This window comes from Lontra canadensis, unplaced genomic scaffold (assembly GCF_010015895.1).
Source record: "Lontra canadensis isolate GAN:19392208 unplaced genomic scaffold, GSC_riverotter_1.0 scaffold1, whole genome shotgun sequence".
Taxonomy (NCBI): Eukaryota; Metazoa; Chordata; class Mammalia; order Carnivora; family Mustelidae; genus Lontra; species Lontra canadensis.
Genome location: NW_022630995.1, coordinates 85751388 through 85777639, shown reverse-complemented (window position 1 = coordinate 85777639; position 26252 = coordinate 85751388). Strand labels below are relative to the sequence as shown.

The 26252-nt window shown below is 34.4% G+C and overlaps 1 protein-coding gene across 4 annotated transcripts in view; it reads left to right on the top strand.

Annotated features, from left to right (window-relative positions):
- The window catches only part of SPATA5 (spermatogenesis associated 5), a 325613-nt gene that overhangs the window by 20598 nt on the left and 278763 nt on the right, over positions 1-26252 (top strand). For all 4 annotated transcript variants that reach the window (XM_032858133.1, XM_032858124.1, XM_032858150.1 and 1 more), the window contains exon 10: positions 21213-21367. In XM_032858133.1, the coding sequence (XP_032714024.1) occupies positions 21213-21367 (155 nt within the window). The remainder of the gene's footprint in view (positions 1-21212; positions 21368-26252) is intronic.

Sequence of the window (26252 nt, the reverse complement as noted above, 5' to 3'; positions counted from 1 at the left end):
TTGGGTATATATTTCTAGGTCCTTTTATACTTCAGAAGGAATTTTTTTCAGTTGTGTGTTCTGTTGTTTCCGTTTGTGACCTATCCAGCATTTTCAAAAGGTTAAGTTTTAAAAAAAGTTTAGCCCCTTTAGGTAATGGGAGAAATGGAATTTTTGAGTTGGAGCTTTAGTTATTTTAGAGATTTAGTATAGAAATATGGTAACTTCTTCCAGATTATGGATTCATAGTTAATACAGTAGGCTTTAAAAACCCTTCCTTTAGTCCTTTCATCTTTCTAATCTGGCTCGATACATACAGAGAAGAGAATATAGAACAAAAAACAGGTTGGGAAAGAAAACCTGGAAGGGATATTTAGGGTTCTTCTTTTTTTTTTTTTTTCTTTTTTTTTTTTAAGATTTTATTTATTTATTTGAGAGAGAAAGAGAGCACGGTGGGTGTTGGGGAGGACCAGAGGGAGAAGCAGACTCCCCGTGCTGAGCAGGGAACCTGACGTGGCACTCCATCCTGGGACTCCAGGATCATGACCTGAGCCGAAGGCAGTCGCTTAACCAATTGAGCCACCCAGGCACCAGAGGTTTAGGGTTCTTTGAATATCTTACTCTTGGTGGAGAAAATCAATTTTGTTTTATTCTTTTTGACCATTATCACAATTTCCATGTTAGAGGATTCACAGATGGGGGAAACCATAGGTTATGTAGATTACAAGGTAAAAAAAATTTTTTTGGTGCATTTTGGCCTAGGAGTCATTCTTTAGTATCCTTTATCAGACATTTTTCTTACTTTCTCATATATTTCATGCACTCTGGAAGGCTCTGGGATTCTTGCTGTTCAGAAACATACAGTCTAATGAAGGAAAGAGATTTGTGAATAACTACTTACACAGTGAAATATGTACTCATAAAACTATGGAGAATGCAGTGACTTTCTCTATGGGGAAAGGAAATGCTATGGTTATTCAGAAATAGCCATATCTAAGAAGAAGCTTAAAAAAAGCTCTACATGCAGATTGAGGGGGGTGAGAATGTGGGAAAGGGTAAACATTTTTTCCACTGATCCTCACACCAACCCTGTGATATAAGTATCAGATAGACTCTGAAGAGGTCTCGCAGATGGTAGGAGGCAGAGCTAGGATTTAAACTTAAGGTCATTTTATTCCAAATCTATGCTCTGCATCAGAATTAAATCCTAAAAGAAATTTTTGTCAAAGTGGTGGAAGGCTTTTTTGATTTAATTTTTTATTTCAAAGGTAAGTATGTCCATAAATTTTGTCCTAAGACATTAAGGGGAAATGTGATAATGTAAATTTACATACCAGATGTATATAAACCATCTACTTTCATGGGCACTGTAGTACCCCCAAGATCTTTAGGAGGATAACAAGAAAAGTTGAGAGATTCTACCCTTTACTCTCTTATATTATTTGAAAAAGTTGTGAAAGGATCAGAAGGAAGGATGGAGAGGGCCCTCCACCCTGAAGATAAGATAGATGGATGGATGGGTAGGTAGGTATCTGGGGTATACTTGGCAAATACAAGTAGTAAATAAATATTAATAGTAATTTCAAATTATCAGTATTGAACTGATCTTCTTTTTTCCTCTAGTCTAGCAATGAATTGGTTTATGAGAACATAGTTTTTAAAAAGATTAGTTTATAATTAAAGTGTCCAGTAGGGAAAATATGTGGTTTTGTGTATACTGTCTTAAATACTTACATATGTTGTATTATGTAGCATCATTCCATATATATAGCAGAATGCAGTTTAAGAACAGTGCACTAGAATTTTTTGCAAGGCATTTTTCTAAAGAAGCAGAGAATGTAGTAGAAAATGGAACAGTAGAGTTGGACAGACCTGCTTTTAAAAATCAGGCTTGTGATCCTTGGACATGTTCTTTGCCTTATCTGGGCCTTAGTTTTCTCTATGGGTAGATTTAGGTGGTTTTTGCAGATGATATGTAAGTGCCCTCGTAAATATGACATTCCCTAGATATAAGGGAGGATGAGAAAGAAAGGGGGGAGATTAAAAAAAAAGGATAGGAAGGATTAGAAAAAGGAAAGAGGAAAATAAATACCCAAGTTATTTACTAAATGTGATCTGGCATCATTAGCTACCTTCTTCATACACCTGGCCTTCCTGCACTTTATTGTGTTCTCTTTTGTACCTGTTTTTCTGAAGAACTTAAGTGACTACTCAGGGCTTTCTCCCACAGCATTCTTAGAGATAATGCCACAAAGCAGACTCATGTCAGTTGTGAAATAAATTGCATTTTCTCATTGAAACAATTTTATAATTTCTGCCTATAGACTTGACATGAGTAAATTATAAATTTGGTAATAGAGCAACTAAAAAGGAAAGATAAACCAACTCTAAAACTCAGTAAACATTAAAAATAGTAGAATTATATTCCAAACACCCAGACATACCTGGTTGTCTCAGTTTGTTAAGCAACTACCTTCAGCTCATGTCATGATCCCAGGTTCCTGGGATCGAGCCCCAAGTCGGGCTCCCTACTCTGGGTGGGGGGAGGGGTCTGCTTCTCCCTCTCCCTCTGCTGCTCTGCCTGCTTGTGCTCTCTTTCGTTCTCTGACAAATAAATGTTTAAAAAAAAAAAAAGAATTACATTCCAAATTCTATAGAATAGGCATAAGTGTATCCTACATATTGAACACACAGAGATATCTCCATATATTATGAGGGGTATATTGAGCATAGGAAGAATAAACTCAGCTCTGTGGTAAATTTGAACTAGTCTCCTAGGTATAAATAAAAAGAATTGAGCACTTAATATTGCATCCTACTTAAATTTAGAGGGGCAATTAGAAAATAATTGGAATGCGTCTCTGTCTTTTAAAATGACCACTTAGGGAAGTTTGAATTGTTGCCTGTTGTTGTTGTTGTTGTTGTTGTTGTTTTAAGCATGTTAAGTTTTCTTGGGTAAGTAGAAGCAGTTGCAATCGTTACATTGACCTTAGAATTATACACAAAGTTAGAATCACTATTTTTTAAAAAAGAGTCTTGATAATATCTTAATATTTGGAAGTAGCAGTAATAATTTCTGGCACGTAGTAAGTGCTCAATAAATATTTGATCTGAGAAATACATGTGAAAGCTGGGAGACATAATCAGACTAATTACCACCCCACTGCCCCTACAGAGCAATAAAAATGTTTATTAACCTGAGGGTTGAATCAGTTTTGTTTTTAAACCCCTAGTGAGATTCATCTCTCTCTCTCCTCTGTTGCCTTCAGAAGTCCCTGTCTGTGCTGAGGAAACAACTCCAAGTGGTTCTTGCTACCTTTATAGGTAGCAGTAAATAAGGTATTAGTGTTTTGTGATGCCTAAATCACTGCTGTTATTTTTTTTTTTTTGAACATTCCAGTCCATTTTTAGCTTTCCACTGACAAGATTTCTCAGCCATGGCTCTGACTGTGGACTTTGTATTTTGTTTAAAACCAGTGCTTTTCAGGAGGTGTTTTCAATGTTCACCAGTTGTGCTGTGTTTATAGCTTAAGAATGTCCACTGGCATATCTGGGAAGGAAGGCGCTTTAACTTCCAGATTTGTGAGGACAGTGAGGTAGTCTAGCTCCAGGAGATGTATTTCTGAGTATACAAATCAGTTCTGTCTCTTTCTATTATTTATTCTTCTCCATGAAATCCACATTCATTTCATATGTTCTCAATTCAGGGTGGATCATTTGGAGCAGAGGTTCTCAGACTTTATCATGTATCAGAATCACCTGCAGAACTCAGTAAAACAGATTGCTGGGTGAGCTCCACCTCCCAGAGTTGCTGATTCAGTCTTGGCTGCTGCTTGTGAATCCTGACAAGTTCCCAGATGATGCTGTTGGTTTGGGGACCACACTTTGAGAGCCACTAACTTAGGACATTGGTTCTTAAATGTCATACATCAGGTTCATCTGGGAAGCTACACTCACATTCCCTCTTCATATTAATTAAGGGAAGTAGGGAACTGGAGCCAGTATTTATGTTTCCCAGCTGATTTCAAAGCAGCCAGTCTTGGCAGTTGCCTGTGAGCAAATTTTCTAAATCACTGGTTTAGGCCAATAGTTCTCCAGTTTAAACCTAAGAAGTACTTGTAGAGCTTGTTAAAACACAATTCTGGGCCCCATCCTACTGGTTCATTAGGGACCAGTAATGAACTGGTCCAGGTGGGACCCAAGAATTTGCATTTCTATTATGTTATGGGAGATACCAGTGCTTTAGGTGTAGGGGCTGTACTTGGAGAAGCAGTGATCTTGGCCCACTAACCCTAATTTTTGGAGACTCTGTAACTGATTTAAATAACTGGATAAATTTAGAGACTGTAAATCTCTGCCATCCTCTGATGGTGTTGAGTTTTTCCCAGAGTTTTTATGTGACAGTAATGTACTATTCTGAACTATAGTCATTCAACTCTCCTTCTAGGAAAGTAAGTGTTTAGGTTTGTCTTGGAAGTACATATATATAATGGTTCTGAATAAAACCTAAAAATGATTCTGAAGGATAGAAAAGCCACAATTAAGGAAACAGTTGAGAATTAACAAGCATACAAATAAAAATATAGACATATGTTTTTCCTAGAACATTTGCTTGCTTAAGATTTGTGGACCTGTGTGTTCTTTGAGTTTTTTGTGCATTGACTGTCTGATGGTTTTCCTTCTTCCTGGACTGCCTTCTAGTCAGAGCAACCTTGCCCTTTTTAACAAAGGGTGGGATACAGATGTCTAATAATAGCATACATTGAAGTGATTCAGAATTTCATATAACCTAAGTGGATTATGTTTCCCATTGTTTTTGTAATCCAATGGTTGTTTGTGGGATACTAATACAAAAGATCAAAGTCCCTATCAAATATATTTGTTTGTGCATGCTTTTTCAGAGTCTAGAAGGTTTACAATCTATTCCATAGTTCGTGAGAGTGGTACTACAGTGTGCTTATCTCAATTTTTCTAATCTTTTATTCCAATGTTACTAAATATTTTCTGTATCTTTTAACTTGTTTCCATATGAATGTGAAAATTGGAAATACCACAGTAGTGTTACTTTCAACACTTGGGTCTTTTATCTGAGCAGATACAATGTTTAGTGTTGAGAGTTGGGTGTGAAAGTTATTTTCAAATGTTATTTTTTTTTAATCATTAAGTTTTGAGCTAGAGTGTGGTGTGATATGTTGTGACTTGTCCAAAAGCCTAATGTTTTGTAGCTCACCTTTTTAAGCAAAGAGCAGCTGCATTTGAAATGTTTTATCTCAAGTGGACAAGTTGTTTACAAGCTCAACTTGGACACATCCTGACATTTAATATCTGTATTTGTATTCTTTCTGGGATTAGGCTGCCTTTCTAATTAATTAATTGCATAGCCTTTTATTAATTCCTTCAAAATTTATAATGTTTTAAATTAACAGCATAGATAAGCATACCACTTTTTTGGAAAACATGAAATGTTAATTATGTAGCAGAGACATGAATTATATAAACTCTGCTGAATGTTAGAAGATGCTTAGCAACAATGTTTTCCAAATATAGGGATTTATTATAAACTTAACCTTCTAAGGCTGCCTGTGCCATTTCAGGAGAGTGAATATAAATAGAGCTTGATTTCTTTAAGAAGTGGACTCAGTCATTTTGTTTACAGTGAAAGGAAGTACTTGCTTCACATTCTAAGAATTTATCTTTAGCATCCTTGTTGATTACACATCATTTCAACATGTTCATACCAAATATTTGGGCCTTGATAAGATAGCATTACATACAGGAAAAATTAAAAGTCTTATTTAAACAATGATTTTGTCATTATTACCGTTAAGTAGGGCTGGTAACAATACTGAGTCTAATTACTATAACATAACTTTTTTTGAAGTGGAAAATTTGATCTGTCTTATACCAGAATTCTGAGTTATTTTTATCTTCTATTCCCCTCTCCCACCCTTCACTAGCTTATTTTAACAGGAATTTATGGAAGATCTACTATGTACAAAGTATGCAACAGTCCAGCTCTTATGAAAGGATTTTTCTAAAATTTTCCACCATTTTTTGAATTCTGCTAATGTTGTTTTCTAAGTTAGAATTAAAATATTGATTCTAAAAATAAAGTTCAGGGAAGTGATGGTCTTTTGTGGAAAGCTTATGATGAGCTATGAGCTGTAGATTCAAATGCTACAGTACTCATTTAATTTCTAAAATTCTGTTTCCTCACCTGCTAACCAGGGATACCATATTTTTTTAAGAGTTCTTATGAGGTTTAAAAATGTAATATGGCTGCAGTAGTCATGATTTATACAGAACCTCATACTGTCACTTTCTCTCTTTTAAAAAAAAAATCCATATTTTGTGTGTATTTGTTTATTCCTCTGGTGGATGCTTATTTGAATTTTGGCAGTACTGGTATTTTATGAAGTATTCTTGGTTATCCTAGTACAGGAGATGTTAGGGAAGCTGTCAGGGTCCTTTACCTTGCTGGAGAAGTAATTTTTCCTGAATTTGTATCAGTAAAAGTTTGAGACAAATGCAAACTGTAGATAATTTGATAGGACTTGTTTTGGGGTCCTCCCTTACAGATTTTCTTGCTGAACTTGGAAGCTCTCATGTCATACATAGGCAGAGTCATGGTCTCTTCCCTCTCCCCATCCCCATGTGAGTCTGCTGCAGGCCTGCTGTAGAGCAACAAAATTAAATCAATGTATCATGATCATCACTCTAAGTAATGCATTTTATAATGGATCATATCCTTGTTCATTATTGTAGCTTGGTAAATAAGCAGTAATTATGAAATGTAAAAAAAATCTCATGAAACAATGAATTTTCTCCTCTATTTCGTAATTATGAAATGTAGTGGTAGTTTTATTTGTGATGTTATGAATGACACTGCATAAATACTATGGATTTTTTTTAATAAGAGGTATAATTTTTTTTTTTTTGTCAGTGAATTGGGTATCTTAATATTACTTTTGCTCTTCATTTGAAATGAGTGGAGCCGAATGGTTTGTTTAAGAAAAACAGGTGGTAGTTTTGATTCTGTTTAAGCTCTCAGTAATACATTTACTTCACTAGTGGAAACTTTTCCAAGTTGCCTTGTCAAGACTATAAAAGTAGGAAACTTGAGGAAAGGTTTTCTTCCTAATTAAAGCAATCACAGAAATAAAAAAATCAGTCTGTCTAAATAAGTTATTTCTAAGAGTTTTTTTTTTTTATTCTTTATCAGATCCTGTCAGTTTCATTTTCAAAATTTATTCAGAATTTGAGCTTTAAAAAAAATTTTAACTGTTTCCATTGCTCTTGACTGTGGTGTTACTTGCTTCCTGCCCAGTCTGTCTTCCACGCCCCACCCTTTCTTATCCTTACATAGTCTGAGGTTCAGAACTTTGAACTGCAGACTTTGGAGATGAGGAGAGTTTTGGTTAGAGATAGGAACTTGGGAGTTGTCAACAGGTTGTGACTGAAGCCACTGAAATGAATGAAATCACTTAGTGTGAGTGAAATTCAGACATTTATTCATTTATTGAGGCAGAGACTGCTTTGGGTGCTGGGGCTGCCTCAGTGAACAAGAAAGACTTGGACCCAGGCAAGTACTGCAGAGTAACAGGTAATCATGGTACCTGTGTGTGTTGGGTGTTTGTGAGTGATCAGGGAGGTTTTAGAATGCTGATAAGGAGAATAGAGGGGTCCTGGGGAATACCACCATTCAGTGGTTGGCTTGTTAGAAAAGATCTGGTATAGGAGACTGGGGAGTGGTCAGGAGATGGGAAAAGAACTGAAAGAAAGTGGTGACTCAAATGAGAGAAGATTGCAGAGAGGAACCAATTAGAATTAATTTTGTATTAGTTACCACTAATCCAATGTGTTAGTCATTGCTTGAAGTGCCTTACACATATTAATGCATTTTTTATTCACCACAACCCTTATAAGGTTATCTTCATTTTATAGGTGAGGAAACTTAGGTCGGAGAGGTTAAGGAACTTTCCTAAACTCACATAGGAAATAAGTACTGGAGCTAGGATCAACAATATTAGAGACCACAGTGATATCGATTGCTTAGTTTCTTACCTGGGAAATGGGGGCCTTGTAAGAGAATAGTTCTAGTGGGGTCCTGTGGCTAGCTGCTAGACTGTGATAAATTGAAGGGTGATTAAAAGTGGAGAAACAGAAATAGTGCTTGTGAATTACTTTTTCAATTTAGTGTTGTGCTGTTATTTAGAGTTTTGTACCTTCCATAAAAAAGGCCTGAATATAGTTGGCCTCCCCTCTGCCTTTGCCACATTTGTGCCCCCTTTTCCTCCTCATCTCAGGTTATATTCCATCATTATTTTTGTGGTTCCTCTTCAACGATCTGGGCCTTGCTCTAGTCCACCAAGCCATAAATCTTCAGCCTGTCTTGGCTTAAGAATTGTGCTGTAATCAACTATCTTTTTTTTTTTTTTTTTAACCCAACAGGTTATAATGTTGATAAGCCAATTAAGTAAATAATTTGATATTAAAAATTTAAACACTATATTTTTAGGAAAGTTTGTTAAACCTGGGACTGGTGAAGTGAATTAATCTTGATGTTTTAGAACTAGAAGAACCTCTCAGAAATCATTACTACATTTCCTTGGCCCAGGGTTCAGGTCTTGAGACCAGTATGCCTTCTCTAGTCCCATTACTTTTCTTTTTTTTTTTTTTTTGGCAGGCAGAGATCACAAGTTAGGCAGAGAGGCAGGCAGAGAGAGAGGAAGGGGAGCAGGCTTTCTGCCGAGCAGAGAGCCGGATACAGGGCTGGATCCCAGGACCCTGGGATCATGACCTTCGCCTAAGGCAGAGGCTTTAACCCACTGAGCCACCCAGGCACCCTGTCTAGTCCCATTACTTTTAAAAGCAACTTTGAAAGTGATAGTGGCTTCAGAATAGTCCTGGCTTCTGTGATCAGCTTATGTTACACCAGTCACTTGAAGTGTAAATAAGACAAGAGCCACAATACCCTCTTTGAGGGTATTTATTTGATTTCTATTAACGCAGTGAGAAATGGAACTCTCTCAGTGATATATCAAGTGATACTTATCACCTTGTCTGTACTTAATATTGAGTTGAGGGAGAGTGAAGATTCCAGATAAAATATAAATTTTCTATAGTTTGGATATTTTGAAGAAAATGTATTTTAAAAAAGGAGACTTAGATTTTATTATAGTTGCTTTCAGTCTTCATGTCCCTGAGGAAATTTTACGCTTAACTTTTATAATTTAAATCTGACAGCCAGATGCCATGTTTCACGTTACTTTGTCATATAATTAAATGTCTGTAGGGTAGGTAATATTCTGAAAAGCATTATTATTCCTGTGATCAGTCTAAGTTCATTGTTAGTTTCCAATGAAGGAACTTAATTGCAGTCTCAAAAATAATTTTATTTAGTAAGCACTGGGTATAAAATTGTTGGATTCCATATGTGTAGGGCAAGATGATGTTTGTTGATTGAATTTGGAGCAGATGGTTTTGAAGAACATGAATTTAGAGTAATTGCTCTTATCCGGATGTGATTATCTCTGGATAGTGATGCAGAGCTTGAGGGGGAACATGTTTTAGACTGGAAAGAATGTGTTGGCATTAGGCTTGCCTGAGGCATTTTGACTTTTCTTCATTGTGTCTTGTTTTCCATTCTCAAAACTTTTAAGAGCATTGGAAAATAAAATAATTAAAACAAAATGACAAATTTATTGTTTAATTAACTACACCTGTTTTTTGGTCTCAAAGTTGTGTTTTTTAAGAACATAGATGTACTGCTTCTGTTTTTGTTTACATTTTAAAAATTAACTTTAAACTTAGTAAGAAAAAGAAATGTCATAGATTGCTTGCCCTAAGCTATATTTGCTGATGGTGTACATGTGTCCAATTGCTCCTTTAGTTAATTGTGTTCTACTGGTTCATAAAAATACATGTATTTTTAAAAATTTAATTTCTTGGCATAGATTCTAGTATGGCCTCATTAGGAATGGTTGATGTCCAGTCATTTAAGCTTAGCATCATAGAATTTTAAAGCTGAAAAAATAATTTGGATAAAGTATATTTTATTTTTTCCATTTAGTAAGTGAGATAGAATATGACCAAAGAGGCTAAGTTTTATGTAAAGTGACACTCACGCTAGTGGCAGACCTATGACCACAGAGAATTGGTTGCATTAATATGATAGCTCTAGAGATGTTTAAATTTTGCAACCTCTGATATACATTTAACATTTAATTCATGTAAATTGTTTCAACTTGTACATTATTTTCAAAAAGCATTTGTGTAAAATACAGTAGCTCTATATAGAGTCTAGAGTCATGGAATCTTAGATTGGGAAAGAATTGGAAGGCCTATGGCAGGAATTTCACAGATCTCTTAAGTTTTTATAGCTTTTGCAAATTTATTTTCCTTATTTTTTTTTCCATTTCTGACAGTATGACATGTTGTCTTAAATATCTGCAAACAAATTAATAAAGATGGATTTAGGTTTATTTAAAATAGGTTCTTTTATATTTCTAGGTGTGAATTCTTTTAAGGTCAGAGATTTTGTCTTTTATTGTTCTACAGGGCCTCATAATCTCTAAAGTTATGGTCATTCTTGTCCCTGGGTTTTTGTATATAGTATTCCCTCTGCCTTGAATACTCTGCAGCCTCTGTGACCTCAATTCGTACGTTAACAGTTTAACATCAGCTCATTTTTCAGGTCTGCAGATTGAGGTAATGAGGTTGGACCCACATTTTAGTCTCTCTTCATTTGTGAAATAGAAGAATATACTAAATGATTTCTCTGAGTGTTGTCTAACTCCGAACTGTTACCAATCCCACAAAACTGGGTTAGATATCCCTGACGTGTTTTTGTACCTCTTTGTTCTTTCCACCTCATACTACTACGCAGTTTATAATAGTTGTTATTATGTGTCTTCTCTACCCCCACACCGAACTGGATTTCGATTAGAATTTTTAAGTCTCTTGGTCAATTTGGGGAGAATTAGAAAGTTAACATCTTTGTAGTCCGTGAATATGGTAGATCCCCTCACTTATTCTAGGTCTTCAATTTCTCTCAAAGTGTTTTGTGAAGAAGCCTTGCATGATGTTCATTATATTTATTCTTAGGTATGTAGGGTTTTTTTGAATACGGTTATAAGTGGCCTCTTTTAAAATTTTACCTCATAGGGGCATCTGGGTGGCTCAGTCATTAAGCATCTGCCTTAAGCTTGGGTCATGATCCCAGGATCCTGGGATCAAGCCCTGTATCGGGCTCCCTGCTTGGCAGGAAGCCTGCTTTTCTTCCTCTCCCACTCCCCCTGCTTGTGTTCCCTCTCTTGCTATGTCTCTCTCTCTCTCTCTCTAATAAATAAATAAAATCTTTAAAAAAAGGAAAAAAAGAAAAATTTACCTCATAGTTCTGTTTTCTTCTTTTACTGTTACCTAGGGAAAGTAAATTTTTGTGTATTGACTTTGTGTCTGCCTGTCTTGCTAAATTCATTTATTAGTCTTAATAATGTATATGTAGATTCTTTGAGTTTTCTATGTATATAATTATGTTATAGCTTTACGTGTGTTCAGTCTACTGATAATGAGTTTTATTTTATCCCTCTTAATCTCTATGCTCATTATTTATTTTTTTTTTAAAGATTTTATTTATTTGACAGAGAGAGACACAGCAAGAGAGGAAACATAAGCCGGGGTGGGGGGAAGTGGGAGTGGGAGAGGGAGAAGCAGGCTTCCCCCTGAGCAGGGAGCCAGATGCGGGGCTCCATCCCAGCACCCTGGGATCATAGCCTGAGCCAAAGGCAGACACTTAACGACTAAGCCACCCAGGCACCCCTATTATTTCTTTTTGTGCCTTATTGCACTGGCTAAGATTTCTAACATCATCTTTAGTGTAAGTAATAAATTATTCTTATCTCATTCCTGATCCTAGGGAGAAAGTTTCTAGTATTTTGCAGTTAAGAAATATATTCACTCTCTGTTTTTTTGTAGCTACTCTAGTAAAGAATTTCCATCTAGTCCTGTTTGGTTTTTGTAACTAACTGTTGATTTTTTTATGATATACGTACCAGTATCTTTTGAGATAATCATATTGTTTATTCTCTAGTAACGTGGAGAATGGTGTTCGTTGATTCTTTTCACATGTGAAACCAACTTCATATTCTTGGAACATAGCCATTTTGTCCTGATGTATAATCCTTTATTTATGTTTTTATGGATGTTTTGTTTGGGAAATTTGCATGTATGTTCATGAGAGAGATTCACTTACGATTTTGTTTACTTGTAATGTACTTTTAAGATTTGAGGAACATGGCTATGCTGGCCTTATGAGTCAACTTGGGAATTGTTCTGGCTTTTATTTTTCTCTGGAAGAGTTTTTGTAAGCTTAGTGTTATAGTCATCCTTAAATACTTCATAATATTTTCCAATGAAGCCATTTGTGTTTAGAATTTTGTCTGTGAGAAAAGTTTTAATTACAGAATAAATTTATTTAATAGCTATTGGAATATTCAATTATGTACTTTTTTGTTTGTAGTTCTGATAAGCTCTTTTCTCCTAGAAATTTCTTCATTTCATGTAAATTTTCAAATTATTTGCTCAGGGTTATTACAGGTATTCTGTTACTGGCTTTTCAATAACTGTAGGTTCTGTAGTGATGTCTTATTTTTCATTCTTAATATTGGTAATGTGCCTTTTCTCACACTGGTGAGACCATGCCCTGATTCATCCAGCCAGAGGTTTATTTGTTTTATTAGCCTTTTCAGGGAATAAAACTTTGGCTTTAGTTTTTTTAAATTGTATGTTTGTTTTCTATTTCATTAACTTCTTCATTGTTTCCCTCCTGCTATTTTTCTCTTTTGGTATATTTTATTGTTCATTTTATAGGATGAGCATCTCAATGACTGTCAGCCTTTTTTCTTTCCTAATATGTGCATTATGCCTGGCACTGTGTTTTTAGTACAGCTTTAACAGCACATCACAAATTCTCATGTTATATTTTCATTATTATTTTAGTTTTTAAAAATTATAATGTTTTATTGGATTTTTTCTTTGACCCATGAATTATTTGGAAATTAATAATTTCCAAATATTTAATGTATTTTCTGGTGTCTTTTTGTTACTGATTTTGATATTAATTCTTACTGTGGTCCCAGAACATATACTTTGATTTCTCTACTTAAAATATACAGACAGTTATTTTGTGTCTCAGCATACGTCTGTTTTGGTACATCTTCCAGATACACTTGAGAGCATGGATATTTTATTATTTTAGATTTTTTAAAAATATGTGCCAATTAGGATAAGTGGGCTAATTTTGTTTTTATACCTTGTGTAGATATGTATATTTATGTATCTATAAATGTATATGGGAAATATGTTAAAATCTGTAAGTTGAGTTGCACATTTGTCCCTTTTTCCTTTCAGTTCTACTTAATTTTGCTTTTTATGTCATGAGATTTTTGTTACTAGGCATGTATTAATATAGAATTTTATATAGTCTTGGTAGATTGACCCTTTTATTATCCTGAAATGTTTAGTAATACCTCTTGCTTGAAGTCTATTTGATTGTCTATATAGGAACACTGTTTTATTTTTGTTTATGTTTGCATGGTAGTTTTTTCTCTATTTTTTTTTTCAAGATTTTATTTATTTATTTGAGAGACAGAGAGAACGAGCATGAGCAGGGGAGAGAGGCAGAGTCCCCACTGAACCTGGAGCCTGATGTAGGGCCTGATTCCAGAGCCCTTGGACCATGACCTGAGCTAAAGGCAGCCCGTTAACCAGCTGAGCCACCCAGACACTGTCCCTCTCTATTCTTTTACTTTCAATTTTTCCATCTTTGTATTTTTAGAATACATCTTTTATCAATGGCACAAATTTGGGTTTTATTTGTTTATTTTGGGACAGGGTATTTTTTAATCCATCTGTGCTGTCAGTCTTAATTCACATACATAATACGTTTAAATTTGGGTGATATCTTAAATACTTAGATTTAATCTGCCTTCTTTCTGTTTGTCCCACCTTTTCTATGTTCCCCCCTCTTTGTTTTCTTGCCTTCTCTTGGAATAGGCAAGTATTTTTATTATTTTATCTCCCTCCTGTTGTCTTTTTCATTACCCATTTTAACTTGTTTTTCAGTGGTTATCCTACATATCATATTATGTCTCCTTGGCTTATTAGAGATTAATGCAAGAATAATACAAAAACTTTGGGAATACTTTGATTCTCTTTATCCCCAAACATTGTTGTTTTATACAGTTGTCATTCATTTATATTTGTCTATATATATGGGGTCTCTATGACCATGCCTAAGTTTGATGCTTCACCAGGAGGAGTCACAGAACTTAGCATGTGGTTATATTGACTGCTGTGATTCATTATAAAGCAAAGGATACATGGTAGAGTCAACAAAGGGAAAAGGCACATGGGGCAAAGTGTGGAGGAAACCTGGTACAGATTTCTAAGAGTTATCTCCCAGTGGCGTCACATAGGACATGTTTAATTCCTCCAGCAATGAGTTGAGACAACACATATGAAATGTTGTCTACACGGATAATTCATTAGAGACCCAGTGCCTAGGGATCCACACAATGAACCAATTGTCCCATTATTCAGTTACCAACTACTAAATATTCTATGCTTTCTTCACTGATTTATGATAGATTATCAGAGGTTTATTGTGTATTAAATTTATATACATATGGATCTGTCTCTGAACCCTGTGTCCTGTTGTGGTCTCTTTGGTTTTATGACTTTTACATGCTATTTTTAATAGTACTAATTATAATATATCTTACTATATGGTAAGATAAATCCTACCTATTTACTTGCATTATTGTTGACTTAGTTATATATAGATCTTTATTCCTCAATACTATTTTTAGCGAAAGTTTATTCTGATTTACCAAAAATATACAATTGGTATTTTGATTAGAATTACATTTAACATAAATAGTGTTTTGAATATAACGGACATTTTTATAGTATTGTCTTCCCATTCAAGAACCTGGAATTTCACTCTTGATTCATATTTTTCTCTTTATTAAAATGTCTTCATAGAGGTCTTATATGTTTTTGGTTAGGTTAATTCCTAGCTAATTTATCAATTTTGTGATTATTGCAAATGGTGTCTTTTTTTTTTTAATTGTATTTTAAATTTGCTCTTCTTGGTGTAGAGAAGTTTTATATTGATAATTTTTTTGTCGGTCTTCAGCCTTGTTTAACTCTCTTATTAATTCTACTAGTTTTCTTCTGATCTTTTTGGCTTTTCTGGGTAGGTGATTGTCATGTGCAAATAATGGAAGTTTGGTCTCTTTCCATCCTTTTACCTTTTTCTCACTTTTATTTTTTTATATTCTTAGTACCAGGACCTCCACGATTAAATTATCCATTCATAGTAATAGTGGCATCTTTGTTTTTTTGCCAATTTAGAGAGTGCATATAAAGTCTTTTCATTAAGTGTAATGTTTGTTAAAGATTTCTGGAATAGAATATTAATCAAATACACTTTGCTAAGAGCATTTTAAATTATTTTTATCATTGTAAGTGGATGTTGAATCTTAAATATATTTTTTCTATATCAATAAAAATAATAATTCTCAATTTAGTGAGTGTGGTGAGTTTATAGTTTTTCTGATGAACTGGCTTTTTATTTCAGAGAGAAACTCTTTGTGAATATATGGCTTTTTAAATACACTATTAGATTTAGTTAACTAATATCTTATTTAGAACTTTTTCCCCATGCCCATAAGTGAAAAACATTTTTTTGTTGTTCAAATTTGGATTTGGGGAGTCAAATTACATTATCCTCCTAAAATGTTTGAGTGATTTTGCTCTTACTTACTAAAAACTTCAGTCAATATGTATATATCAGGAAAGAGAAAAAGGATAATTCTAAAAAAATCTCATGGGATTGTTATTCCTGTCATGATCGAGTTAGGAGATAGAACCTATACCTGTTACTTTTACAGAGAAAATTTCATATAAAGAATTGATAACCAATTATAAAATTGTGAACTAGGTAATTGAAAGGAAGGTAGCAACTACAGGAAGGAGCTATCACTGCTGAGGCTGAGAATACAAAGGGAAAAGGTCGAAATTATTAAAACCTAGGAGATGGGCTATAACTCAGACCCTTGAGGAGCAGCAACCTGATACTCTGAAGGCTAACTCAGTCTTCTGAGAAGGTAGCACTGCTAGGTTTGTGCTGGTGTTGGTAGAATGATGGTCACAGGAATAGCAAATGGATAGGAAGTCTATGGGACATCAAGTCCCTTCTTCCTCTTCAGCTTTGCTGTCTTCCTCTAGAGATTTGCTCTATCATTGGCAAAGTCTACCATGGAACAAAAAAGTAGTTTGCAGTGTCAGCCCTGGAGCTAGGTATAGAAGTATGATTTTCAAGCTAAGTGTCAGTAATTTAATAAGTAGTACAATTGAAAACTAAATCAGATATATTTAAATAATCTCTCTGAGCTATAAAAGACATCATATGGCAAATTAGATATTAAGAATAGAATAGTAAAATTATGTTTTAAATATTCTCTAAGATGTAATCATAACAAATATATTTTATTAAGAAGAAGGGTTAAAAATAAATGCACTCAGCTTGAGTATTTGGAAGAAATCAGTAGAATAAACCCAAGAGGAGGGAAACTAAAAATATAAGGTTAGATTTAATGGAATAGAGAACAGAACAACAAAGATTAAAAAAAATTCATTCTTTGGAAAGACTTTTAAGATTGTGAAGTCAGAAGAAGGTCCATTCAAGAGACAGGAGCATACTGTTAGTGTTTTTGGTGAAGAGAAAAGAAGATACAAATGAAGGGACACCTGGGTGGCTCAGTTGGCTAAGTGGCTGCCTTCAGCTCAGGTCATGATCCCAGGATCCTGAGATTGAGTACCACATTGGGTTCCTTGCTTAGTGGGGAGCCCACTTCTCTCTCTGCTTGCCACTCCCCCTGCTTGTGCTCTTTTTCTCTCTCTCTCTCTGACAGATAAACAAATAAAATCTTTAAAAAATATTTTTAAAAAGAGACAGATAAAATACAGAGAGCAGAATTAACTACAGACAAAATAAAGATTTAAGAAACAAACAGATGTTCCTCCTAGATGTTAAAAACCCTCTGTGCAGTAGAATAATATCTATTTCACTGCTCTTCCTATTAATTTCCTGACAGCTTCATGATTGACTTTCTTTGATTCACTATGCTCTGTTCATGTAAATACATGCATTAACATTTCCAGTATAATTACTAAAATAATAGAAAAAGAGTATATACCTTCAAAGCTAGTAGAAGGCAAAATGGAATGTAAAAAAGAACAAAACAAAAATCAGTGTGAAAAAACCCAAGAAAAGAAGGTAGGGATTAGATTACAGTCATGTTAACGTTAGACCAAGTAAGGCAAAAAGCATCCCCGCTGATAAAGATGAGTACTGCGTATTCTTTCGGTTTGTTGGGAAGGCATAGGAAGGCATAACTATTTTAAAGGTCACTATGAAATCTATAAAGCAAACTTTCTGTAACTACAAGGAGAAATGAACAGAACAGCTATTTTAGTGAGAGAATTTTAATGCATCTTTGTCAGTGGTGTTGAGGATAGAGAAGATTTGAACGACAAAATAAAAAACTTGACCTAATGGATATATGTTTAGAATGCTGACACCAGCAACATATATGTTGAAGCATACAAAGAACATTTATGAATTCATTTAATTCAACATTTATGAACATATTCTTTAATATACCTTATTCTCTGACCAAAATTCACTTAAGTTAAAAATGAATAAGTTAGAAAATTTCATAGTTTGGAAATTAGAAAACTCTAAATAACTCATTGGTTGAATTATAATATGCAAATGAAAAGCTGTTTAGTATTAAACAATGCAGATATATCAAAATTTATGGATATATAGCTAAAGCAATGCTTCTAGGGGAACTTATAACCTGAAATTCTTAAATTAGAAATGAGGAAAGGTTGAAAAATAATGAGCCAGGCATTGTCATTAAAAAATAATAGGCCCTAGAAAACAGAAATATTTAATACAGATTGGGCAAAAATGAACAGAAAAGGGGAGACAATTACAAGAAAGAAGTAGAGTGTTTTGTGTACTCTTTCATACTAACTGCATGCTTCCTTCCTTGCTACCTCTGCATGGTCCTAGTGGGCTCCAGGGTTATCTCAGCCTCTGCTCAGCATCTCTTATTGATCCTATTACTTCATTAGAAGCTAATCTTGAGCACATTCTTTACTTCTATTTAAAGACTAGTTCTTGGTTTTATTGGGGAGGGGAGGCAAAACCTTGCCAGCCTCTCTCTGGGTCACAGTTGGCTTGCAGTCCTTTCAGGGCACCACCGCTCTTGTATTTTTTCTTCTTACATTATTGCTGGTTCTTTTAGGGTGCGTTTTTTTTTTTTTTTTTGGTCTATATATTTTGTTTGTTATTATAGTGCTTATCTCTATCTAAGGCCTTCTTAGATATCTAGTGATCTTTGGGTGTTTTCTCATATTTGAAAGTGGAGCTCCTAAAAGTTGATTAGGTTCTCTGAGCTTGTGGTCATTTGGATATGTTCATCACAAAATCAGTCTTTCTATTTTACTATTTCTTAACTTTTGAAAACTCCTGTCTTTATTTTTTCACCTTTTCTGTCTTTGGGAATTACTTCTCTTTTTCTTGCTATCTTCATAGATGTGGAATTTTTTGTCTAGCTCTAAATTCTGTAGTTTGCATTTGAAATCCACAGATGTTTTGCTAGTTTATAAATATATTCTTATTGTAAATGGTTTAACCGTATATTGTCTTTTTTCCAAACCCCTTCCTCCCATGAAAATAAGTGATCTTTCTTGTCAAGCTTTATGCTTACATGTCACAAATGTGGCAGGGAAATTATTTGACTGCTTCCTTTGTTTCAGTTTTTAGTATCTCGGTTCTGTTAAGAGTGAGGTATCTGGTTTAAATTAAAAATGTTGACCAGTATTGCTAGAGAGCCATTTGAGACATGAAGAAGAGTCAGATTCTTTTGATTACTTCCATTTATGTAAGATTTATAGGAATTTCTTAAGTTCTTTTGGGCCACCAACGTGCTGCTTAATACAACACAGCACTTTAGTTACTGCAGTTTTATCCGTTTAGGTTTCTTTTTTACACTACTGTACCATTTAACTAAAAGGTATGTTAGGCAATGAAACAACCTAATTTAATATTAACTTTTATTTTTGTGTCGAGAGTTGTGAAGGTCTGAGCTTTTATACTCTGCCTGCAAGCTAGTAAGTTTTCCAAGTGCTTGCAGAAGATACAATATTCCTGGGTCATGGGGTACCTGGCAGGCTCAGTCAGTGGAGCATGTGATTCTTGATCTTGGGATTGTGAGTTCAGGCCCCATGTTGGGCATAGGACCTATTTAAAAAAGAAAAAAAAAAAATCCTGGGTCATAGTCAAAGGCCAGAATACTATAGCAACAGAAGTAGCCAGAGCAGCAGCATTTGAACCAGTTCCTTGAGCCTCACTTTTCACAGAGTGACATGAAGAGGGCTAGGTGTCTTCTGTTTCCAGACAAGACATTATAGGAGGAGAATCCTGAATTCAGGGAACCTGAATCTTTTGTATCAGACAGTAAGCATGTCTGCTGTTTGCTTTGCGGGGAGACAGTCTATCTTCATGTGTACAAACATCCTTGAAAATATATCTGGAACAGAGACAGTGCTTTTGCTCAAAAGATAAGCAGAAATGCTAGAGTGATGTAAATAATTATCTTTCAGCATTTTGGAAGGCAGAAAAACCAACTGGGTGTTTGTAAGATGACCTAAGACATTTTCTGTAGAAAATAATGATTTTTTTTTTTTAATGTGTATCTTCAGTTTCCTCTTATGTAGCTATTTTTGCAGGTTAGCTTACTATCTCTGAGTCCTCCATGAATATTAGATTCACACTGATAGTTTCCTGGGAAAGATTGCTATAGATTGATTTTCTCTCTATCGTTGAGGTATTCATTTTTTTCTTACTAGTCAAACATACCTAAACTTCTGTTTTGGGAGTTTGTGTCTGCCCTCGTTGCATCAATCCTTCTGTTTCTCTATAAAAGTTCAAATATATGAAAGCAAGTAAAATGATAGTTATGATATCTTTTTATCTTTGTAAAAAATTCATGGAGGCATAGCATCCATGTTTTAGACAAAAGATCTTTAACGTGATGGAGCTAGCTGGTGTCCCAGGACAAGTTCGTGTATTCAGTGAATTTCTAAGGGGTGTCTGAGACCGGAATTCTAAGTGGACCTTCATCATTCACTGGAACACAAAAGTCTCACTTTATTAAAGACTCTCAGGCAAAGAGCACATAGATAGGGACTCTGCTGCCTAGAGGTCTTTGTCACAGGTCAAAGGGCTCTAAATCTGGCAACCTAGTTATGAAGGAAGGGGAATTAGGATGTTTAGTTCTGTTAGTGTTTAAACTGCAAGCAAATAGCAAAAATAAAGAATTTGCATCTGTCACTTTCCAGGTCAGCATGATCTTTTTAAAGTTATTCTTGATTTCTCTACATTTGACGTGGTTGAACATCTTTTTGGCTCCTGCAGTATTTTACTATTCTGATTCTACTCCTCCATCTCTTTGTATTCTGTCTTTTTTAAAAACCATCATTTCTTATGCTTTTCAAATGATGGGCTTTCTTAAGATTGAGCCTTTAGCTCTCATTTTTTCATCACTGGTCTCTTTCTAGGCTCTTTTTATAGGTCTCTCCTGTTCCTGTAATATCAGATCTCATGTGTATGCACACAACTCTAAAGTCTGATTTTTTCTTGAGTTCCAAAACCACATTTCCAGCTGCCAGCTGAATATTTCCTTTAAGATATTCTGCCAATACCTTACAAAATTTATAACTCTGGGTTGAATGCATTAATAAAAAGGGCAGAAGCAAGAGTTGTGTTATTCCCTAGGTTATTTAGATAACTCCTTATGGTCTTTTTTGTGGATTTTTTGGTAAGCTTTATTTCATGTTTATGAAGTATCTGTCTTTTCATATTTCATATCCGTTTGTCATATTTTTACTGCCCCAACTAAGCATTTGGATTTTTGCCTTCATCTCCCATATTCTTCAGGCACCTACCCCACCTCCATATATACACACAAGCACAAACAATTTTAAATGCTATAATATGTGTGAAGTTTGGGTTTATTATTAGTTTTTTGGTAATGATTCAGTCTGTATTTATGGGGCAGAAGATAAATCTTGTATTACTTTTCTCTTTACAGGTCTCCATGCCTTGCGGAGAGTCCTGAAGAAACAGCCTAATCTCTCTGATAGCAAGATGGCTGGGCTGGTGAAGATTACTCTGAATGATTTCTTAGAGGGGATGAATGACATCAGGCCCAGTGCGATGAGGGAAGTAGCAATTGATGTACCAAATGTAAGTCATTTGTGCTCCCATGCTAGCTACACTGTTTGAATAGAACTCTAGAAGAAACTGAGACTCCAGGAAAACAACTGGTTAGGCTAAACTTCAAAAAACACTTTTTTAAAATTAAAATTTTTTATGGGTGTAATTGGAGCTTCAGTGTAGTTATAAGACATACTTTAGGGAAATCCTGTGTATTCTTCACTCACTCCCCCACCCCCACCCCCCCATGGTAACATCTTGTAAACAGTACTACAGTATCACAAGCAGTGTATTCATATTGATATAATCACTGAACTTATTCAGATTTCCACGGTGTTACTTGTACTTGTGTGTGTGTGTGTGTGTTTAGTTCTATGCAGTTTTATTACTTATAAAGATTTGTGTGCCCATCACCAGAATCAAGATACTGAATAGCTCCATCACCACAATGATCCCTTGCTTTGCCCCTTTGTAGCCATACTTAGCTTGTTCCTATACCCATTTCTAAAATTATGTCATTTTAGAAGTACCGTAAAATGGAATTGTATAGTAGCAAACATTTGGTATTGGTTTTTCCCCGTTTAGCATAATTCCCAGGAGATTCATCCAAGTTGCTATGTGCAACAGTAGTTTGTTGCTTTCTATTGCTGAGTAGTATGTCATGGTATGACTGTACTATAGTTTGTTTAACCATTCGTCTGTTGAAGGCCATCTGGTCTGTTTCTAGTTTGGGGCATTTATGATTAAACCTGCTATGGACAGTCATGTGCAGGTATTACGTTAATGTAAATTTTTATTTCTCTGGAGTAAATGCACAAGAGTACAACTGTTGGGTTGTATGCTAATTGCGTATTTAGTCTTATAAGAAAATGTCTACGAGGCTAATTTTAGAACAAAAATAAAAAGTCATCCAGTTATGATGCCTCTACTATTGATGCCTGATGTTTCCTTAGGTTCCTTTATGTTTTCTTCATCATTGACATGCTTTGCAAAGTTCACAGTCAAATCACCACAAGGGCAACAGAAACTACCTTTTATTGGTGAATCATCTGCTAAGTTATCACCTGAGTGGGCCTAACATTCTGGGGAAAAAAATGGCCTTTTAGTTCTCTTTGAATATATGAATATTTCTGGAAAATGAACATTGAAACAAAGCATTGATGGCATGTCCTGTGTCATATTGGGATAGGGGATAGACTGTTAAATTTGGCTTGATCATCAGGAGTTTTATATCTTAGCGTAGCTTGAGCAAAGTTTACAGATTGCTCTGTGACAGTTTTAGGAGAGCTCTGATGGAAGAATGGAATTTTGTGACTATTCTTTCCCTCTACTTCAATCATATCACTCCATTAGTTTTTCTTTTTTGAGTTAGTCTTACTGCTTCTGAGATACTCCCTTGTAAAAGCTCTAACATTACAGTTATTTGAAAACTTAGAGCCTTGTTAGAGAGTCAGGCATAGTTTTGTGCCCTTTGCCCCATTGTGCCCATTGTGTATATATTAATAGTTATCTTGGTCATGAACTAATGTTTTTTAATTGCTGCAAGCTAAAACAAAAGTACACAACAAACTTAAAGAGACTATAAAGATATTAATTCTGAGGAATAAATGTAGTCTATGGAATGATATAGTGGGGAAGAAGTCAGTGGATTTGTTTTCTCCTTTTTTTGTTGTTTTGTTTTGCTTTTTTTGTTTTTACTTTTAAAAGTGTTCTTGGAAAATGTGTTTTGTGGCCACATAAGTCTTGGAAATGCTGTTTTAATAAAATCAGTTATATTTCTTTGCTGCAGAGCTTTTCAGTGTCAAAAGAGAGCTGTTATGGAAACTTATTTGGCCATGGACCCTGTAGAGCAGATACCTTCTACATTTTACAATGTGGTAGATTGCAAAAAATGACTGCAGATTCTTCCCATCACTGTATGTTTGCCCTTTTTGCACAGCAACTTTGTAACTCCTACCATAAAAGAGATGAAGTCAAGTTTTCCATCCTTTGAATTTGTACTTGGCCATGTAACTTCCTTTGGCTAATAGAATATTAACCATCATGACGCAATCAGGCTTGAAAGCACTGGGGCTTGCCTTTTCTTGCTGCTCTTTGAAACCCTGAATTAGTTATGCTAAGAAAACTGTGGTAGTTTGTTGGAGGATGAGAGACCATGTGGAGGGGATGTGAGCCCTCTTATCTGAAATCCCCTCCTTTCCGGTCACCCTGCCAGTGGTCACACCTCTGATAGACACCATGCTAAACTATCTCACCCCAGATCAGAAGTTTACCCAGACCAGAGGAGCCACCCAATTAACTCTTAGAATTGTCAGAAATAATGAATGTTTGTTGTTCTTAGCAACTTTTTATGGTAGTTAGCAAAAGCTTCAGTGGCAAAGACGTTTGTTGACTTCTTATAGAACACGATTGTTTTGTAAATTAAGGTGAGAAACAATGCCCTGGAGATAGGAACATCCCTAAGGACTAGCTTCTAGTTTAGGCAACTTTAGGTGATTTTAAATTCTTTTTGAAATTTTTTCAAATTCACTGATGAATTTACAGCTTAACATTGGGGGTAAGCTGTGTAACACAATGTGCTCGTTTGGTATGAATAATTTGACAACTAGAATTATGGAATAATGAATGATAGATGTTGGATTAGTAGAAGATTTTCACATCTTTGGAATTTATGGTCTTAAGTTTGGGCACATTGGTATGAATACTTTTACTTGTAGTATTTACCTGTATTTATTGACTACTGTTGCATAATATAATGGGTCAAGTAGAAGTCATCAAATGCCACATACGAAAATTTCAGGTGATAGGGTTATAAACCAACTACACTATCCAAAAACACTTTAGTGTTTAAAAAAGTTTAGGAACTAAAGAAACACAGTTACATTTTTTAAACTTAAAATTACTGCCAATGGAGAATGTGTTTAAACAGTGGCTATCCACTCTTGGAATTGCTGAACTGATTTATTCATCACAGGAACTGGTACTACAACTGCATTTTTAATTGCTCTAATGAAAGATTTTTTTTTCCTTTATTTTCTTTTGATACAGTATTTACAATCCATGGACTTGTGCCATTTTCCATTTGGTACTTTATTACTTGGCGTAAGGCCATGGTGTACTGTGATGTTACTCATGAGCTCCAGAGTGATTAGCCCTAGTCAAAATACTTTTTTACATTGCTTTTTATGTTCACTTCAGATTGTAAAAATTTTCCCGAGAAATTAGCATTTCTGTAATTGGATTCCTAAACTTTACTCTTCTGCTTTCAGACTATTACATTGACAAAAATATCTCCAAATTTTTTTTTGCAGGTGGTTTAATACTTTTACTTGTAGTAACTTTGCTAACTTTGCTTAACTTTGCTATAGAAAACCTGTTTCAAGTCGGTAGTTAATTGTGAACATTTTTTAATAGTAAATTGAGCATTCAACATCTTTTGAGAAAAGATTTCAGTGTGTGAAATTAAAATTTGTAAATCACACTTGGCCTGGTTATATTCTCATTTTAAGATTATAATGCATTATTAATTTCAGGACACCACAAGTGTTAGCCACTTACTTAAATGTATTGTTTCCTTTTTGTGGACTTTGTGAATTGGTGGTTATACTAGCTGGTGTATTAAAAGTCACATATATTTTACAGTTGATTGGTAATTAAAATCAAATATATTTCTTTACCATAGGAATCCTCAGAATCTTTGACTATGCCACCATGAATTTTGAAATTTCAATTTTTCACCCAGAAATAGCAACTGTTAACATTTTATTATAGTTCCAGTAGATTTTTGAAATTTTGATAGGTTGTTTTTCTGTGCATATAGTTAATCTTAGGATACATATGGTTTTATATTTTGCCTTACTCACTTAAAATTATATGGTAAACATTTTACTTTAAAATTTTTCAACAAACATCTTTTTAATGACTATATAATAGACTGTTTTGTGGATAAACTGTAATTATTTTATGCTTGTTCCATTATCAAATATCTGGGCTTTTTTCTGTTTTTCTCTGCTACGATTATACACACATTTGTATCCAAATCTTTGCACCTATGATTCCTAGAAGTGGAATTACCACACTAAAATATGTGGTTTTAAAGCTTGAGACAAATGTTATTAAGCTCTTTTTTCCCCCATAAAGATTGTCTTAATCTATAATTTTGCAGTTAAAAATTTAAAATTATAAAGAGTTTAAAAAAATCTCATTTTATTTTTACTTTAGTCCTTTTCTATTTTATTTGCCACTAGAGTTCATTTTCTTGACTGAAAAGATCTTTTTCATTATGAAGAGTAATACTTTTAAAAAAAAGTAATAGTCCTTTAAAAAAAGATTAAAAAAAGAAAATGAGAAAGAACTGTCAATTTATATCTTCTCCTTCCTATAAAAATGTTTAATTTTTAGATAACGGGTGTAAACTGGATGACGTTTTTTTCATGGGATTTTTAAGTTCCATGAGAGAAGTTCTTACTTTTTATTTTTATCCTTTTATTTTTATCCTAGTACATAATAAATGTCCAATTAATATTTGTTCAGTGGACAAGTGAAAACTATAATTGTCATGAAAAAACCCAGATAGATTCACATATATTTAAATATTGCATCCTTCTTCTGTACTAAAGTATAATTTAGTAAATTATTACCTTCATGTAACATTCTTCAGAGTCTTCATATTTTATAAAGCAAACTGTTTCTTTAGTGAATTTTAACCTTAGTGAATTTTAACTTAACTGTTTGGTGAATTTAACAGTTTTGGAATAAAGTCGCACGTAATTGTGCTAAGCTGTCTATTCTGGAAGGATACAAAGTAGTCCTTTATATTTTCTGCCAAAACATGCTGCTTTCTTGATCTATCGAAAATTCTCTTTTTATTAAGGAAACAAAAAAAAAATACAGTGCTTTTAATAGTTGTATTTAT